The sequence below is a fragment of the Ictalurus furcatus genome, chromosome 29, assembly GCF_023375685.1.
Source record: "Ictalurus furcatus strain D&B chromosome 29, Billie_1.0, whole genome shotgun sequence".
NCBI lineage: Eukaryota > Metazoa > Chordata > Actinopteri > Siluriformes > Ictaluridae > Ictalurus > Ictalurus furcatus.
The window spans coordinates 14,639,368-14,659,706 of record NC_071283.1 but is presented as its reverse complement, the minus strand read 5'-3'; the positions used below and the strand labels follow the sequence as shown (position 1 = coordinate 14,659,706).

Below are 20,339 nucleotides of genomic sequence, written 5' to 3'. Positions count from 1 at the left end.
TCTAACCTTGGAAATGTTTCCATGGGGGGAGGGCGAGGAATGAGTGACATCTCTGCCCTTTTATAAAGGGAGATTAGCCGCCTGGTGTTGTGCTGCTGAAACAGGCTTATGAGTGAGGAAGAGGGGAAACAAAAAGCGCACCTTTCTACCTATTTCTGGATTTGGCTTTTAGCCTAGCTGCATTGTTACAGAGATGTAATTTGCTAAATTGTGTGTGTGTGTGTGTGTGTGTGTGTGTTGCTCTCAAATTAATAATAGTCAACAGGGACGAGACAAGAACAACTTGATATAGTCGGAGATAAAATTAGCATTTACACCTACACACGTATACAGACTGCACACACACACACACTCCAACCTACTTCTCAGTCCCTAACAGCAGCAGATGGAAAACATTTTAAAGGAGCAGTGTGTAAATGTTCTGCGCCCTCTGCTGCACGTGAATGGAACTGCAGCAGCACTGAACACACACAGTTCTCTGCCTCTCCATGAAACCAGTTCATCTTTTATTAAAATCACATCTTAAGTTTTGCCTTGTAAGGAAAAAGGGGCGGCACAAAGCTGAACCAGCAAGGAGGCGGGGCTTATTTCAGGTCCAGAAAATTTTAACAAGCACCTGAATAAGGAGACTTTGCATGACAGTATTGAGAATGAGTTTGGCTGAAACGATATGATTTTTAAACACTTCTAAACATTAGCAATATGTAAAATATATTATGTTTTATATTAGCAGTATTTATATTTGTATATTTTTGTAGCGGAAGTTGGTTTCGGTTTTAGTAATATGTCCCTCAAAGCTAACATCTTTGTAGTTGATTTTTTTTTTTTTTTTAATTCTAAAACTCTGAGATACTGGATTTTCGATTTCCGTGACCGTAATCCTCAAGATTAAAACAAAAAAGGCTTGAAATATTTCACTTTATGTGTAATGAATCTAGACTATATGAAAGTTCCATGAAAATTATTTTTAATTAAATTACGGCATTTTATTTATATGAGTTAATACAAAACTGATGTTAATTAAATCACTTTTAATTAAATTGCGGAGAAAAATGATCTTTACCACGATATAAAATTTTTTTTGAGATGTACCTGTGTGTGTGTGTGTGTGTGTGTATAATGTGTGTGTGTGTGTATATATATATATATATATATATATATATATATATATATATATATATATATATATATATATATATATATTTGGCCTGGCTCTTTTCCATTATTCCTACTTTTCACTATCTGACCATTTTTTGTTAAAGTTACTGAAGAAATGAAGGTGCATACTGTATAAAAACAACATAACATATTGCATATAACTGAATAAAAAGAATTAGAAATATCTTCTAAATAAATACCTGTAAAATAAATGTTAAATCATTTTTGTCCCGAGGCTATACAAACTCATGCACTTGACTATATTCATCTTAATTTGCCAAACAGGAACGACAACAACAAAAACAAAACGAATAGAAAAAGAAAACGAATTTCCCTACACTTCATTTATCTACAGTTTGTATCTGGCAGATGTTCTCCATCCTCGCGATCCCATTCGAACGATATTGATTAGTGACAGGACCCCGGCGCTGTAGGATTCAGAAAGGGCAGGATTTATGAATTTTTATCCCGGTGATGAAAACGGATAAATAAGCCTACAACCCGGTCAGGCAGCATGTCAATCACCATGATGGCTGGTGTGGAGAGAATGGCAAGTAAACAAGGAGGTCAATGGGAGTTAACCTTATTTATCTGTTTTCTGTTCAACTCCTAATGGTACACTCAGGGGAAAAAGAAGGGAGAAAAGATTAAAAAAAAAAAAAAAAGCCAGCAGGAGCTGACAGGGTTTTGGAGAGAAGCTGTAGCCATTATGTGTGTTTGAATAGATACTAAGAAAGTGTTTGGACGCTGAGCAGGTAGAGTGATTTCTCAAACGTTCCAGGCCTGAAGAGCAGAGTGAAAATGCAGTAAACAGATAAAAACAGACAAACAAACAAACAAAAAAGACAGAACATGTAATGGTTTGGTTTGCGGACATTGCGCGACACTAAATGTAACTGTAACTGTAAATGGATAAAAAGCATGACATTAGAAATTGTCATCGTTGGCAAAGAGGAATAAAACACCGTGGGACATACGGTACCAGATTTATTTTTAAAAAAGGAGTTCTTCGGTGGTTCTTTGGATAGTTTTTCTAAAAAAAAAAATAAATAAAAAAAAAAGGTTCTACTTGAAACCCTGAAAGTGAAACGCTCAGTTTTAGGGTTCTACATAAAACCTCAGATTGTACACTCTTAGAAAAAAAATGGTTCTTTTGATTAGTTTAGCTATCCTTAGCTACCTACATGGGTTCAACTTGGAACCCTCTCTGATATGGAGACCTTTTGGTGTACAGTTCGGCATACTTCCCATAGAGGAACAAAACAAAGAACCCATGATGAGTTCTAGAGTGAAGCTTTCTTTCCAGAGAACATACTTCTTAAACTTTAATTGTTTTAATGATTTATCCAGAGAATTTAGACTCTTAGAGGGGAAAAAAAAAGTTCTTTCTGAAGGGTTCTGCCTGGAACCCTCTCTGATATGGAGACCTTTTGTTGTAGGGTTCTGCAAGCATTTCTTATGGACGGACAAACCAAAACCTACATAAAACCTGAAAGGGTTCTCTCACAGAGACCACTGAAGAACCCATAAATAATTAAAAATTGCACTATTAAAACAAGGTTTCTTCAAGGAGTCTTTGGATAGTTTGACTAAATAGGTTCTGTAGGGACAAACCAAAGAGACAAACCAAAGAACCCATAATTGGTTCTAGACTTGACTTTGAATATACTTTTTAAGCTTTAATTGCGATCATGATTTAACCAGACCATTTAGACTCTTAAAAAAGGGGGTCTTCAAGGGTTCTTCCCAAGCAAGGGTGGCATGTTAGCACATCTTTTAAGCAGAAAAATCAAGTGGAGATGAAAATATTATTAATGTGAGATGGGGGTGGGAGTGGGCGGGGCCTCGGAGTTTGGAACATACGAAAATGTCAATCTTGGAAATGACTTTTCTTGCGGACCGCCAATGATCTAACCGTTTGCATTCCGCCTCAACGAACGCTTCCGCATGACACGCCTTCTCTTTGTTCTGTCTTACAGTGAAAGAAGAGTACGTGGCGACCTTCAAAGGTTCCGAATACTTCTGCTACGACCTGTCGCAGAACCCGATACAGAGCAGCAGCGACGAGATCACGCTCTCCTTCAAAACCCTGCAGAGGAACGGACTGATGCTGCACACGGGCAAATCGGCCGACTACGTCAACCTGGCGCTGAAAAACGGGGCGGTTTCGCTTGTCATTAATTTGGGGTCCGGGGCCTTTGAAGCCCTGGTGGAGCCGGTCAATGGAAAGTTTAATGACAATGATTGGCATGATGTCAAAGTAACACGGAATCTCCGTCAGGTAACAGTGCAGGGGGTTCTAGCAGATCAGATCTATAAAACAGTGACGTACTTTTTTTTTTATTATTATTATTTTTTTCGTTCCAAATCATCAAGCTCTATAAATTGTATATAAATGTACATTTAGATCTAAATCACAGTGAATATTAAAACTGGAAGCAAATTTGAGCAGGGACATACCTCAAAAACACCCCAGGTTTGTAAGCAGTGAAACATGAAAGGTCGCAGTATTGCTAGTTACCGTTTTTTCCCCCGACTTCCTAAACAATGTTTTTTTTTTTTTTAAACTTTAATGGTGGAGCTTTAATCATTTTTTTTTTTTTTAACCACATATTAATCTCCAGGAAATTAAAAAAGAGTCTTCTGTGACCTCATTCTGAAGAATCTTTTCTAACACCTTTATTTTTAAGAGTGCAGACCAGATTGACTGCCAGCAAACCAAGAACCATGAAGGAAACTAATCTTGAGGTTACTACGATACTGAGCTCCCCAACACACCCCAATCGAGCACTTGAGAACCCTGAAAAGCTTGCAGCATTGTTTGAGAGGCTAGAAGACGGCAAAATGTGGACTGTCTGAAGAACCCAACGGCTTGGATTAGGAAACTCTTCTTCAGAGTGATGCCAGAGAAGAACTGTTCCAGCTTCCTATAGAACCTTTTACTTGATGGATGTTGAAGCAGTTTTATTGCTACAAAGAACGAAATGAACTCCACCATAAACATTACCATTATATAGAACGATCGTTGTAGCTGAACACAATAACTGAATTTACTGAGGTAACAAAACATGATTAAAGAATCCCGGACTGGATGGTTGTGTAAAGAGCTAGAGAATGGATCTATAGGACACTAAAAAAAAAAAAGGGTTCTTCTGATCTAGTTCTTCGGGTACTCCAGACAGTCAACATTTTAGAAGGCATGGTGTTAAGCTGCATGAACATCAGAAGAGTTGGATGTGATTAGATCGTGAACCTCAACTAAATGATCTCAGTGACTTAATACACTTTTTGATATGAGGTTCTACTTAGAACCCTCAGTGCAATGGGGGCCGTTTGTTGTAGGGTTCTGCACACAGTTCCCTTGTGGCTTTAGATTCAACCTTTTCTCCCCAAAAGAGTATACTATTAAAACTTTAACAAGAGAATATAAATGATATTTCAAGGCCTCTTTAGATAGTTCAGCTATCCTTACCTTCCTAAATGGGTTCTACTTGGAACCCTCTCTGATATGAAGACTCTCTGTTGTAGGGTTTTGCATGCAGTTCCCAAAGAAAGACAATCCAGTAAATCCATACGGTAAATGGTTCCAGATCTGTCCCCCAACCTTTAGAATTGGACACTTAGGGGGGAAAAGGGTTCTTCAAGGGTTCTTTATATGGTTTAGCTATTCTTAGCTTCCTAAAAGGTTTCTACTTGGAACTGTTCTGCATGCAGTTCCCAAAAAGGGACAATCCAATGACTTTATAAGTGGTTCTACATTTTACCGAGACTGCACTTCCTAAACATGAATTATTGGAGTGATTTAGCCAGAGAATTTACTGGAGACTCTTAAGTGGAAAAAAGGGTTCTTCACAGGTTTTTCGATGGTTTAGCTGCCCTTAGGTTCCTACTAATTATCTACTCGGAACCATGTGATACGAAGACATTTGCAGTTCCTACAGAAAGATAAATCAAACCCTTTTAGAGTTTTACTTTTACTTATTTTTCCAAGATTTGTGCTGTAAGATCCCAACTTTAAAAGAGTACTTGGCCGAGACATGAGGGTAAAGAAGGTTACAAACGGGTTCTCCTAAGGTTTTAAGATCTCTGTAAGGTTTTTTTTTTTTTTTTTTTAAAAAAAGGGTAAATTGCATAAGACGTGCTAGACAGAGTCTAGACAGAGTATGCCCTTGCTCAAATAGCGAAGGACTTTCTTTTAACTTAAAAATAACAGAGAAACTCACCAACTCAGCACAATGTATGAAATCACTGTATGCGCCTTGTGAATGCATGCGTAGTCAGGGAAGAGATCATCCCTCTCGCATTCCTGTGTAAGGATCTCCTTTGCTTTGTCTCGTAGTAATAAGGTGAACCTAAAGTTCATCACTAAGACTTAAAGAGCAGTGCTCGATGCGACAGAACCGGTCGCACGAGTATCCGATTAACCAGCTAAAAAAAAAAAAAAAAAGTCATATTAAACAGCGGATTTCCATCAAAGAGGGTCGACTGATGCGCTTCAGGCCTTCTCTCTTACGTTTGATATCGGGAGAACATTAATAACGCGTTCAGCCTATGCATCAGCTACGCACATAGATATCCATAGAGATACAAATCAGCGCTAATTCTAACTCCAGCTTGTAGTTACGCCTGTTTTATTTTAATTTTTTTTCCTTCGGAAAACTTGTTTGCCCTCTTTTTCTTTCGTGATACTAACATGCTATGGGAAACTAACGTCATCCATGGAATGTGTCATTTTACTAACAGATTGTTCTTTTATCTGAGAGTGTACTAACCTTGGTATTAGTCATCATATCTTTTTTGAGTAATGGTCGTTGTTCTGTTCACAGTTTTAATTTCCTTTCTCCCCCCTTTTCCACAAAGCATTCAGGCATTGGACACGCTATGGTAAACAAACTACATTGTTCGGTAGATATCATTCTAATTGTTTCTTAGTTTGGGTTTGCCGTGTGTTTCTTTTCTTTCTTTTTACTGTAGACGTCATAAACCCAAAATAAAGGGGACTTGCGGTTGGTACTTCTCCGCTTACTTTTTTTCCAACTCCATTTTTCTTTCACTTTCTCTCCATTGGTCGTGTTGATCAGTTGGTTGTTGTTTATTTATTTATTTATTATTATTTCCCTCATTTATTTCACCTGTTGTCCAGTTCTGTGCTTTTCAGGGCCATCACCTTGAGCCTTTTGCATCAAGCAGTGGTTCACGAGGAGGACCGTCTGCTGGCTGATGCTCTCGGGCTTGGCCGATTCTGACCCTATGACCTCAGCATGGCATGCATTCCCAGCGCTTTTTCACTTTCTCCTCGATCCTGGTGCTTTTTGCTCTACTATGTCTCTTCACTGCTGTCCTAAAATACTGCCTGTGCTTCCACCCACCTGGCTCTGCCTTTCCATAGCATTTACTTTTGCAAGCATGTGCTAAAACGCGCGAATCAGCATGAAATATTTTGCTTCATTTTCTGTGTGGCGAACACCGACAGTGGTTGTATTTCACGTGGCTTGCGTCTAACCCTGTGATGAAATGTCCTTCTTTTCGATTTTTGATTTCCGACTGAACACGGAACTAAAACGACTAATCAAACTAAAAACTAGCACCTAGCTGAACATGACATGTACTAACACCATTTTTGTGTCTGCAAAGTGATTTTTATGTTGCATAAGAGTAGAATACTAACACGAACACTAACGTCACATTGGGCAATCGGTTTGTACGCTTAGCTAGAAACTTTGGCGAACTTTTTCTATAAACTACCAAGCTTTAAATCTTGAAATGCTTCCTTAACGTAAGAAAGACATGAAAATGGGATTGGAAGTCAAAGAAAAACGCAGGAGAAACGTAAACGTACGATATGTAGGTACTGAGCGGTCGAAACAAAGTTCCGCTAAAGCTTACAAGAGTATAGCGTGTCCTTTTCCTGTGCTTTGTTGTCTAGGTTACGATATCCGTGGATGGAATTCTTACCACCACAGGATACACACAGGAGGACTACACCATGCTGGGCTCGGACGACTTTTTCTATGTCGGCGGAAGCCCTAGCACGGCCGATCTGCCCGGATCTCCTGTTAGCAACAACTTCATGGGCTGCTTGAAGGAGGTAAACATTCCAACTTGCTGCCAAAGGATTCTTTAAATTTCGAAGGGATTAAAAAAAAAAAAGAAAAAAAAAAGGAAACACATACACAGCGTGCATTTCATCTCCGTCTCCTTTGGGGAAGAATTTTTTATTTTTTATTATTTTACAGAAATTATACTTGCAGAACAAACCACTTTGTCAAAGCAACAAGTAGGCTGCTTTCCAACCTAGAGCAATGACTCATGACTTCCTGTTTGCATGGAAAGCCAGATTTCCCTCGTTCGAATTTCATTTGTGTGGCGGTCCTGAATTTTTATTTTTCTATGTTTATAAAATATAATTTACCAAATCAATATGGATTCAAATATGAAGCTCGTCTGACTGAGAAGGATCAGGTTTACAGTATCAGCGCGAACGTACAGCGTTCATGTTCATTCACTCGTCCTCAGTCACTGCCTTGTCAGGATGGTCGGAGGTTTAAATTAGATTACTAGTTTGTTTATCTTTTGGGAAATTTGCGATTAAATTTGCTAGAAAATATCATGGGCAGGTACGAACAAAAATAAAACGGTGTGAATGGGTTTATACAAACAGTCCCGTGGACATCGCTAGTTGAGTGAATAATTGAGAGACGTAGCTGCGGTTGAGGAACTGTCAGAACTGTCAGATGCACGCACCGTACTTACGTTTCTACATCTGCGATTTTTTTTTTTCCCATTATAATCCTTTCTAGTTTAGGCCACACCCATTTGGGGTTTAAATCCAAACACAGATCATTTAATTATGCAGTTAGTAATGAGTCAGCGTAACAAATGCAGCGTACAGATGCCCAAACCTCTTCAGCTGGGAAAATTAAATGTCATGATATGAGTTGTTGGCTAGCTACGTGAGATCGCGAAACGCTTCTCAATCAAAAGTCCTCCAGCAACATTCCATTCAGCTTCCATTTGGAGAATCTTTGCCCAAGTTGGTGCTCGGTTTAGATCAATGTATGGCGGAATCATTAAGAACGGATGAAAGAATTCCCCGTTTTATAATATATGGCCCAGCACTTAAAGAAACTCATCTACATTTGAAACTTCAAGGTCACGTGTAGGTCACTCCCTACACTGCCCTTGCCATTCTCAACAGGTTCAATGTTACATATATTTAAAACTTCCATCACCTTTTTAATGGGTATTTCGGACTTCAAAAGCCATTTCGCAGTGTGCTAGCACTTCGGTACTCGTCTCGTCATTTATCTCTTAATTTCAAAAAGTTCAATTTCTGCTCGGCTATTTTTTTTTTCCTCTTTCTTTCTCGCTGCATCTTTACAGCTGTCCTAGATTACAGCCTGCCCTCCCCACCTCCAGCCAACGAATCTGTCCTCACTGAACCTTGAAGAAAGTCCTATGGGGACTTTCCATAACTAGCGCTTGGGTTCTTTAGCACATGGCTGCTCTGCTCTCCTTCTCGAGCTCATTAGAGAACTCAGCTAATTAAAAGCAAAAGAGCCATGGTTTAAACAATGACATTTTCAACACAGAGTGGAAATATTAGAACCTCTATAGAGCAAATATTCTCATACAGTATCGCCGTTCATAGTATCACCGGGCGGTGTCCGGAGTCGCGTCGAGCGATTGCGCGAATTAGCCGAAGCTTGCGGGGATTTGAAAGAGGTCGAGATTCATCTCGAGCCGGATTGCGCTGGTTTTTTCATGCGCTCGCCGTGCATCCTTAACGAGTCGAGAGGATTTCGCAACAGTGTCCACCAATGTTTTAACTTTGCTCCAAATTAACATCATGCCAAATGGGATAATTGAAGATGAAGGAGTGTGTTTATCAACCCGAGTCGTTAGCACAGCAAGCAATTACTCCTGCCTGGTTTACAGAGGCGGCTGCTTTAATCAAATAATGAGCGAGAGCAAAGTGATTGAGAACACCTCATTAACACCTTGGTGTAAACTAATTTCTCATATTATTTTTCTGCTGACGGAAAATACGGAAGACACGTCTCACACGTGATCGTGTTTTTCCACACGTGATTATGTGGGTAATCGTGACGTCTCACGCGTGATCGTGTTTTTTCACATGTGATTAGTGGGTAATTCTGCCGTCTCACACGTGATCGTGTTTTTCCACACGTGATTATGTGGATAATCGTGACGTCTGACACGTGATCATGTTTTTCCACACGTGATTATGTGGATAATCGTGACGTCTGACATGTGATCATGTTTTTCCACACGTGATTATGTGGATAATCGTGACATCTGACACGTGATCATGTTTTTCCACACGTGATTATGTGGGTAATTCTTCCGTCTCACATGTGATTATGTGGGTAATTCTGCCGTCTGACACGTGATCGTGTTTTTCCACACGTTATTACGTGGATAATTGTGACGTCTCAGATGTGATCATGTTCTTCCACACGTGATTATGTGGATAATCATGACGTCTCACACGTGATCATGTTTTTCCACAGGTGATTATGTGGGTAATTCTTCCGTCTCACATGTGATTATGTGGGTAATTCTGCCGTCTCACACGTGATCGTGTTTTTCCACACGTTATTATGTGGGTAATTCTGCCATCTCACACGTGATCGCGTTTTTCCACACGTGATTATGTGGATAATCGTGACGTCTGACACGTGATCATGTTTTCCCACACTTAATTATGTGGGTAATTCTTCCGTCTCACACGTGATTATGTGGGTAATTCTGACGTCTCACATGTGATCACGTTCTTCCACACGTGATTATGTGGATAATCGTGACGTCTGACACGTGATCACGTTTTTCCACACGTAATTATGTGGGTAATTCTTCCGTCTCACACGTGATTATGTGGGTAATTCTGCCGTCTCACACGTGATCGTGTTTCTCCACACGTCATTATGTGGGTAATTCTTCTGTCTCACACGTGATCGTGTTTTTCCACACGTGATTATGTGGGTAATATGTGACCATGCGATAAAAAAAACAGTTGGAAGTGCATTTCAATTTTATGCCCCACATGTGAACTCAGTTATACACGTGGATGAACCATGGGTAAAAAAAAAATCATATTTTTTTTATTACATATGAAAAGTAATGAATCGTACAAATAAATTACATGTGAAAATAAACAAATCGTCTAAACAACACGTGAAATTGAATGAATTGTTTAAAAAAAAACATGAAAATAGGTGCATCCTGTGTAAAACTCACGTGAAAATAAATGAATTGTCTAAAAAAAAAAAATTAAACAAAAATAGAAACACGTGCAATACAGGTGAAAAAGCTGGGTGAATCACGTGATTATGCGGCATTATTAGTCCCAGACACACCCCTCACGTTCAGAAAACCCCTCAGAAGGCTGTGTGTACAGTAGCCTCCAGGCTGAAATTCGAACCCGATGGTGTGTGAAGCTGCGGCCAGGTTCTTGACACGGTTGGCCTCTGATTGATCACACGGGCTCGTGGTCACGCTCCTGTGTCTTGGCGTTCCCCCGTTCCAACTCCTGGCTCCTCTGTTCTGATGATGAAATGTTGTTGTGGTAATAGCTTCGTTGTCACTTCTCCAAGCCGGTGACAAATGAGCTCGGTGCGACTCTCTCCTGGCCGGTTGGAAAACGGCGGGCTTGGAGCTTCGTCCAATTTCGCTGGGCTCTAAAAGGTGCCCTTTGTCTCCACTCTCTGTATTGATTGCATTTTATTGGCAGTATCTGCTGTGCACTCGGGTGATGTGACTAAAGAATTGCAGGTGTACTACCTGTTTCTTTTTTTCCCCCCTCTGGATAGGATCCAGTGCCAAGTGGTTCTTTTCGAATCGCTATTTGTTTTCTCCCTGTAGGCTTCTTATACTTGTCATGCCGAAATGGAAGAGTTGATGGAAAATCGTACCTGGTACTCTCTCTCTCTCTCTCGCTCTCTCTCTCTCTCTCTTTTAGTCGACTTTGCTTGCACACTCTATTTCACACAATAATCTCAATGTCCCCAATTTGGAGGCAATCGAGAATGAGCCTAGACTGCATTTTTAGCTATGTTTTGTATTTTTATGTCTAGCAGAAAGCCATCAAGTCAGAAAAGCACCAAGGGCCAAGTTTCCAACGCTCTTCCCCTTCCAACACGTCTCCCGCCAGGACATGTTCATAAATAACAACCAGGGGCGATATAGATGGGTTTATATACTTCCTGTTTTTTTGTACCCATTCCAGATTAGCTCCAGTGAACACTTCTATATCTCATGCTAATACGGTCCCACTGGACATGTCCCTGTTTTTTTGTTTTTTTTTGTTTTTTTTTTTGTGGAACATCAAGCATGCTAGCAAAAAAAGGGGGAATTTAACCCATTTACTGTAAAAGAAAAAATCGAAATACTTTAAGACGCATTGCGTGTACAGTACAGACGAGAATGCTTCAAGGACTCACGAGTGGTGCAACAGAAAAGCTTTCACCCTGTCATCAAACCCGGATGATACGCTGATGAGACGCTGTCCGTCGCCGAGAGCCAAGGAATGAAAATTGGCCATGCTCACTGGGTAGGACGGATGGTGTACATTCTCTCCCGTGTCAATCACAGCGACATGAGCCAATCCCAGGCGTCTGTGAGCTCATGTATGTGGAAGAGGGTAGATAGCGCTATTCCTCTGAAAGATGTGGTCGGCTGGCTTCATGTGCATTAGAGGATGCACCCGTTGGCCTTCGCCCTCCTCGGTTAGTGGTTGTTGTATGATGGAGAGCTTGGCATGAGAAAATTGTGGGGGGAACAAAAGCTTCAGTGATCTCCCACGAGCTCCAGTTATCAGCAGGAACGAATTATCTAATGATCAATAACTGATCATTTGTTAATACAGAATGATGCCTCTGGCAAATTTAAAAAAGTGGCAGCGTATTGCATGTCTATTTACCGTGAAGAGAAAATGTTTATCATAGCACTAGCTTGAATTCTACTGGAATAATAATAGACTAAGCTGTTTTCTTTCTCCAGATCACGGACGGGTTCCGCAGGGTTCATTTCAGAGACAAGCTCAAACAAGTCAGCTTGTCTCCGCGCTGATGGAATACGCCAGGACAGCATTGACCTTTTGACATTCTGTATAGAGAGATTTATTGTGTCAGGCTACATCATTTCAGATTAAATGCAACTTTGCCTGTGTCTTCACATGATGGTGTTAGAGTACTGTACCTGTAGGGAACTTCTGGGTAGAGAGCTGCTGTGTGCTTGGATTCTTTGTCGAGTGTTTGTCACAAAAACAATACAATTCAATTTCACGAGCACTTTTAACAATAGATATTGTAAACCTAGACAAAGCAGCTTTACGGGAAAATGGATGTAGGTTGAGCTGAATATTGAGCAAGCCAGAGGAAAGGAAAAGAGTGCAAAGAAATCGTCTTCAAGTCTCAAAGAATCCAGGGTCAGGATGCGTACTAGGCGTATATCAAGGGCTCAAGCCAGTGAAGAGAATGCAGCAGTGGAGTATCATGGCTGACGAAAGCAGGTCAGATATCTGCATTCTGAGTCGGGTACATACACGAAGACCAACCAGGGGCAAGTCCCTGGTGTCAAGTTTCAAGATGACCGGGAACTGAACGAGCACCTCGGTATATGGAAAGGAAAGGTCAGATCCGTCTGATGTTGCTGATGTCTTTCAGAAACCTGCGTTACCAAGGAACCCAGCGTCATATCCCAGTGCAGTTGATTTATCTGTGGTCACGAATGGCATAGATTTGGATCTGAATACAACCTCGTCCCATCTGTGTTGTTCCATCTTTTGGAAGTTTAAACACATTTGTCCTTATTATATTCAGCACATTAAATTTCACTCTGAGAGTTGCGTACAAATCCCCTTGCTGAATAAGCAATGTGCCCGAAGTCCTGTTCATGCTGAAGCGGTTTTCGTCTGTGGAGATTTCCTGTGCGGTTGTGGGTTCGACACAACCACCCCTCATTCTATCGCCCATTTGTATTCACCTGCAGAGTTTGGAAAAGCTTGCAGCACTTCTCAAGATCCTATGTGTCTTAGATTGATGAGTCATGTGCAATGGTCCTGCTGGGATTACTGCATCAAACTAGCCAGCCAAAGAAAAGCTTACAAACTGTTTGAGGGACTGACAGAATGGCTCAGTAGGAGATCTGGGATAGCATTGTATCGGTATTGTTCATGTGAAATGACTCATTACCATTTGAACCATGTTTCTGCTGGTCCTACCTCTAGCTTTTCCTCGTATGGTTATACTGTAAGCGTAGCCGATATGGAAAAATGCTTGCACGTTTAGTTTCAAACTTTTCTGAAACATTTAAGAGCCTCTAAGGTTCGGCGTTCTCCGAAGACTGTTCTCTGCGGTTTATTTTTAGATCTCGGGATATTTATTTATTTTCCCCCAGCCGTCTTCTTGCATTTCAGTCCAAACCCACAGGAGAGATCTGGGTCATACTTGGGGTGTGCTCAGCTGTGTGTTCTTATTATATCTTGGCTTGCATCACGCATGTACACATGTTGCACTTGTTAGACGTAACAGTGCCCACCTTACACACCCACAAGTTTTCTTCAAGGTCACACACATGCTGCAAGGTGCCGTTCTTGGATAATGGTGTTTGGCTCCTGTTCACCCAACTGGCTGGATTGCGGAAGTTTCATGAGCTCGAGAGTAGGTTTAAGAGCATAAAAGTCACATGCCAGACACTATTTGTGCTACTGGAGAGTGACAGAAGGTCCCTCATTGGTAGACGTGAGAGGATCCGCTGTAACATTACTGAGATGTTATGACACAGTCAAGGAATGAGAAAAAGATAGGTGCTCTGGAGGTAAAACTGGATAGTATAAAATATAATTGCTCTCGTATCATTTTATGATGACCATACAAGGCCTCCTAAATAAAACATAAATCCACAGTATCAATTCAAGGTGCTTGTATTGTACAGTACTCTAATACATACCAACGTTCTGAGAGGAAGCGAAACTTTCATTATGTTGTCATTTGACGTAAGCATACATCTTCCGTTACTATACGTACTGTTTACTATAAGCGTTGACTTGCCTGTTCCTCATTCCGCCATTTCTTTGGTTTCTAAGGTGGTTTACAAAAACAATGACGTTCGGCTGGAGCTGTCCAAGCTGGCCTTGCAGGGCGACCACAAGATGAAGGTCCATGGCGTGGTGGCCTTCAAATGTGAAAATGTAGCCACTCTTGATCCGATCACTTTCGAAACACCAGAAGCCTTCATCACGTTACATAAGTGGAACGCTAAGAAGACCGGCTCCATATCCTTCGACTTCCGCACTACCGAACCGAACGGACTTCTTCTCTTCAGCCACGGGAGGTCGAAACAGCAGACCAAAGAGGCAAAGAGCCCTGTCACGCTTAAAGTGGACTTCTTCGCCATCGAGATGCTGGACGGTCATTTGTACCTGCTGCTGGACATGGGCTCGGGCACCACCAAAACACGAGCGGTCAACAAAAAAGTGAACGATGGGGAATGGTACCACGTGGACTTCCAGAGGGATGGAAGATCAGGTAGGATGCTTTGCTTTATTTAAGGCTTTTTTTTTTCTTTCTAAATAACCCAATAGCACCAATCGAAACGCGATTGTTAATGTTTACTTAGCTAGTTAGCGTATCTAGCAGATCTAGCAGAAGAAAAGCCGTGTAAACTACCGGAATGAATTACCTTCTGGCTCGTCACTCACATTACTCGTTCATGAGAGCATAGTTACAAATGGATAAAAAGTAACATGTAGTTTAATGAATAAAAAAAGTAATTATTGGAAGATTGCTGTGGTGTACGCGGAATAAAACACCGTTACATGGAAATAATTCAACTTCAGGGTTGGTTAGAGTAACTCTGCTTCATCACACCATCACATTGTTGACTATTGTCCAATAACAGAATGACATGGAGGTTTTTTTTATTCTTTTCTTCCACTTTCCTGAACATTGCACACACAAAAAAGTACCATATCTTCTTTCATTTAAAAAAAAAAAAAATCATTTTCTCTTTTCTTATTTTCCCTGTCTAAGATGTTTGGGTTTTTTTTTTTTTTTTTTTTTAGACAGGATGAAACATACACAGCTAGTCGCCTTTATTTTCTTGTTATTCTTCCTTTTCTTTTCTTTTTTTTTTTCTTTTTTGTAGCGATTATCCTTTTATCATTGAAGATGACAAAGTGCCACGGAGATTTAAGTAAACTGTTGATAATCCGAGATGATTCGAGTCATTTTCGTGTTATCTTTTCATGCTCCTGGGGAAAATACGTAGCATCTGTATAATGTGAAGCACAAGAGCACTGCTGCTGCGTTCAGCCATCAGCCTAACCATCCGAATCTCGGGCAGGTTTTTGTGAAACTCATTTCAGACTCAGGGGTTTTAAGTTCATTTGTCCCTCGGCACCTTCTCGTCTTTAATGACCCTAAGCAGCTCCGTCGCATCTGGCTTTATCTCCGCGGTTGTAAAGACCTCGACGTTTTCCAGTTTCCCGATGGCCAGGTTAGGGATCGTCAGTCTGAAAGCGTGTCTAGAGCTCCGGTGGATCGACTCGTCTGTCCTACTGCGCGTCCTCCGTGCCCCGGTTCTCTGGCACCGAGCTCCGTGTTGATGTGCTTATCTAAGCAACAATTTGTTAGCATGTGCTTGTGGCCAAGGCCTCGCAATGTCACACCGCAAATTAGATTCACGATCACCAACCGGTTTCTGTTTTCCACTCCATCTCAAGAGCGGGAAATCACATTAGTCGTTTCATTACCTCTATAGCCACATGGAGAGTGAGGACGTGAGTGTCGACAAAACTGCTGCTATGCTTGTAGAAACATCCTCCCTTCTACTTCTGTTCTGGTGTCGAACGTTTTTAAGGCTAATGAGTCCGAGATCTGGGTTTGTGAGAGGTGAAGGAGGACAATTTTAATGACAAGCTTAATGGCTACTTTTGCTCAGATAAGCTTGAAATCTTTCATAAATGGAGCAGAAACAGGAAACGAACAATGTGGCTGAATTTTGTGGCTCATTTCCTGCCTATTATTTGCATTTTTAGATATATATATTTTTTTAACCAGGGATCATTTTCATTAGGATCGAATTCTTTAAACCTACTCGGAACTGAGCCGCATTAGGCTATGTGTATTTTTTTGACAGATACGTTATTAGTTTATTTTCATCTAACTCACATTTTCTATCATCTTAAAACACCTCTCATTGACTTCTTCAACCCCAAAGTTAAACGAGACAAAATAACACTTTTCTCTTTCCCTTTTCATATAGTGAATTGATGTATATGGAATAATTTATGCGTCTCATTTACCGAGTTGGACACAAACAAACGTATGCATTCGAGCAATCATTCGCATGAGTTAGTGGGGAAAAAAACGTTCAAATCCTACACCTCACTCGTGAGTCTGTTTAAAATTTACATATAAGAAGACTCACTAATGTGAACCTCGGTTTATTAGCATTCAAGTCATATATTTGGCGATGAGTTTACTGCGATTTTTAAAAAAAATTTTCCAAATCTCGTTTAAATCCCTTATTTGTTTCAATTCTCCACCAACTTAATGACCATTTTGTGAATCCGACGCAAATACATAAATTAAGACGAACCTTTCGGTCAGAAAAAAGTAATGGCACCCAATCAAATGTGGAAGATTTAGAGCACACCACACGTTCACCGTTAAGTTCTGGGAGCTTTGCCTTATATGGAGTTTTGTGGGTGTGGCTAAATCATCTGTTCTGAATGTGTGTTACAGCTAATTGGTGTTTATCGACATGCACACATGAGTACGAAGAAAACCGGCGAGTGGAAAAATTTTACGCGTCACTTTACTAAATGTTTGACGAAGGACGGCCGTTATTTCCATAATACGATACGTTTATGCACAAATTCAAACCCAAACAGGAAACACACGGCTGCTGTTTGCGATGTATTGCTAGCTGTTGTTCCTGACTCTGAACGTGAGGAACTTTCCCAGCAGGAATATTGACAGAACTTTGGGACTCGAGTTGCTGACACTGAATCCGGCCTTTTATGAATATGCAGCACTGATAATGCCTGATCATGACTACATAGTTCTTCAGCTGTATATTAATATAAACTGCTTTGCTGGGCGTCTTAATCTGAGTGTTGGTTTTTGTTAAACGGAGCCCGTGAGCATCGTCCTCGAAACACAGTACAGTTAAAGACTCCCACTGAAACATAATCCTTTTCCCAAACACTCAGAAGAAGAGAATCGCAGTTGTCACGCTCTCTCTAGTATAATACCACCTCTGACATTCTCTAAACCCGAATCTCGGAGTAATCCGAATCCAAACCCTGAGAGCTAACAATTCCAGCCCAAACACATGCTGAAGCATGAGCGTGTCCTCCGGTACCTAACCCTGTATCTCCCCTAAAGCTTGGCCAAGCCTTATTAAAGATTAATAGATTCTATTGCGCATTAAGCTTTAATAAATTCTATTTCAGTGGTGCGAGTATCACACGATTAAAGGCGAGTGCTGTGCATTCTGATCGACATCGCTGATCCCCTCGCACTCCAAATCTATTTTTTCCCCACCTCCTCGTTCTCCCAATCCCCCTATCTCGTTCCACATCTCGTCCATTTTGTTCGGCTTCTTTCCCTCCACCCTTTCTCTTTCCTCTCTCTCTCTCTCTCTCTCTCTCTCTGTCTTTCTGCCTTGCGTTGCTATGGAAACGAGAGCCGATTTCCTCTGAGGACCGAGCCTGTTACCGTGCCGACTGAGATGCAGGATAATGCAATCGGCTGTTTTTTTCTTTCTTCTTCTTCTTTTCTTTCCCCTCTCGCCTCAAATCCGTGACCCGGGTGTGCGCTTCGCCCACGCAGGAACTCGCCGGCTCAGTTGTCGCCCGATGGGATACAGCCAGCGGGTGGATCACGGAACGCTCGACAAACACTCCGAGTAATCAGCGCCAATAACGAAAAACAATTCAATAAGCGGCCCAGACGTCGGAGGCGCACCCAGTTTTATAGCTTCCACCCTTTATAACGCAGTAAAGCTCCTGACAGCATGGACTCACACGCAACACGGGCGATTTATCATGTTCATCCCTCGTCGTCCCTCTGAACGTTATGAATAGTTCCATTTATCATGCTTTATCAAATCCGAGACGTCGAGAGTGGTTGGGAAGAATGCCACCTGCATAATTTGCTCATTTTTGTCCCAAAGGAAAGAAAACATAGAGAACGCATAGTATTAAAGTGAGAGTGTCAGGTCCAAGAGTGTGTAGGCAGTGCATATAAAATCAGAGGGGAATTTTTTTAAATGGCTTTCTTCTTTAAGACAGTTTCATATAACTACAGTATGTAACAAACTATGGGATGCCATTTGAAGCCAATCTTAAATACCTAAATAGGACACTATTAATACATTAGTAGCATCATTTCTGTCCCCCCCAAAAAAATTGTACGCGAAGCGTCCAAGCGATCGGAAGTAATATGTTTTGTGTCTATTTCAATCCAAAGACTGCACAATATTTACACAACTTTTGTCAGATTGTAACAAATTCGTGTTTGAAAGCGTTTCTGGTCAATCGTTTTCTCCCCATTCAAGTAGATGGACATCTCGTGTTGTAGGCCTGCCTGGGAGGGTCTCCAAGATGGCCGCCGAGTGGACCGCCTTTACCAGAAGGACTTTGGCTTAGCTCTACCTCTGCGTGTGTTGATATTATGCAGGTCTTGGTTTGTTATGTGTGAACCTTGTGCTGTTCGTTCTGGGACCTTTCTCTTTTGATTAATAATGCATCAGATGAAAGTAACATTTTAAACAGACGTCCCCGGAGTGTGTGCTGTGTTGGGTTTTTTCATCTCCATGTCACATGGTTTACGAATCCCCTCGGTAGCTGCTTTGCTCTGGAGTAAAGGCTCGTGAGAGATTGACCTAAATGGCAAGGGAGGTGTGGAAATAATTTACCAAACTGCTACTACTACTACCACCAACATTACTACTACTACTATAACTACTACGATTACTACTACTACTACTATTACTACTACTACTATAACTATGACTACTACTACTACTACTACTACTACCACTACCACTATAACTATTACTACTACTACTATAACTATTACTACTACTACTACTACTATAACTATTACTACTACTACTACTACTACTATAACTATTACTACTACTATTACTACTACTACTACTATTATTACTACTGCTACTACTACTACTACCGCCAACATTACTACTACTAATACAAATACTATATACTACTACTACTGCTCCTACTACTACTACTACTACTACTATAACTATTACTGCTACTGCTACTACTACTACTACCACCAACATTACTACTACTACTACTACTATAACTATGACTACTACTACTACTACCACTACTACTATAACTATTACTACTACTATTACTACTACTATTATAACTATTACTACTACTACTACTACTACTACTATAACTATTACTACTACTATAACTACTACTACTACTACCACTACTACTATAACTATTACTACTACTATTACTACTACTATTATAACTATTACTACTACTACTACTACTACTACTATAACTATTACTACTACTATAACTACTACTACTACTACTACTACTACTATAACTATTACTACTACTACTACTACTACTATAACTATTACTACTACTATAACTACTACTACTACTACTACTACTATACTACTACTACTGCTGCTACTACTACTACCACCAACATTACTACTACTACTATAACTATTACTACTGCTGCTGCTACTACTACTACCACCAACATTACTACTACTACTATAACTACTACAACTACTACTACTACTACTACTGCTGCTGCTACTACTACTACTACTATTACTACTACTACTATAACTATGACTACTACTACTACTACTACTACCACTACTACTATAACTATTACTACTACTATTACTACTACTATAACTACTACTACTACTGCTGCTGCTACTACTACTACCACCAACATTACTACTACTGCTATAACTACTACTACTACTACTACTGCTGCTGCTACTACTACTACCACCAACATTACTACTACTGCTATAACTACTACTACTACTACTACTGCTGCTTCTAATACTACTACCACCCACATTACTACTACTACTATAACTACTACTACTACTGCTGCTGCTACTACTAC

At 40.5% G+C, this 20,339-nt stretch overlaps 1 protein-coding gene across 14 annotated transcripts in view; it reads left to right on the top strand.

The window, feature by feature from the left end:
* Window positions 1-20,339, top strand: part of LOC128604120 (neurexin-1a-like) — a 287,112-nt gene that overhangs the window by 77,461 nt on the left and 189,312 nt on the right. For 8 of the 14 annotated variants that reach the window (XM_053618966.1, XM_053618965.1, XM_053618960.1 and 5 more), the window contains 3 exons: window positions 3,138-3,439; window positions 7,085-7,246; window positions 14,267-14,708. In XM_053618966.1, the coding sequence (XP_053474941.1) occupies window positions 3,138-3,439; window positions 7,085-7,246; window positions 14,267-14,708 (906 nt within the window). Of the gene's footprint in view, window positions 1-3,137; window positions 3,440-6,018; window positions 6,043-7,084; window positions 7,247-14,266; window positions 14,709-20,339 lie in introns of all 14 variants that reach the window. The other 6 variants (XM_053618953.1, XM_053618959.1, XM_053618955.1 and 3 more) reach the window with 1 other exon arrangement.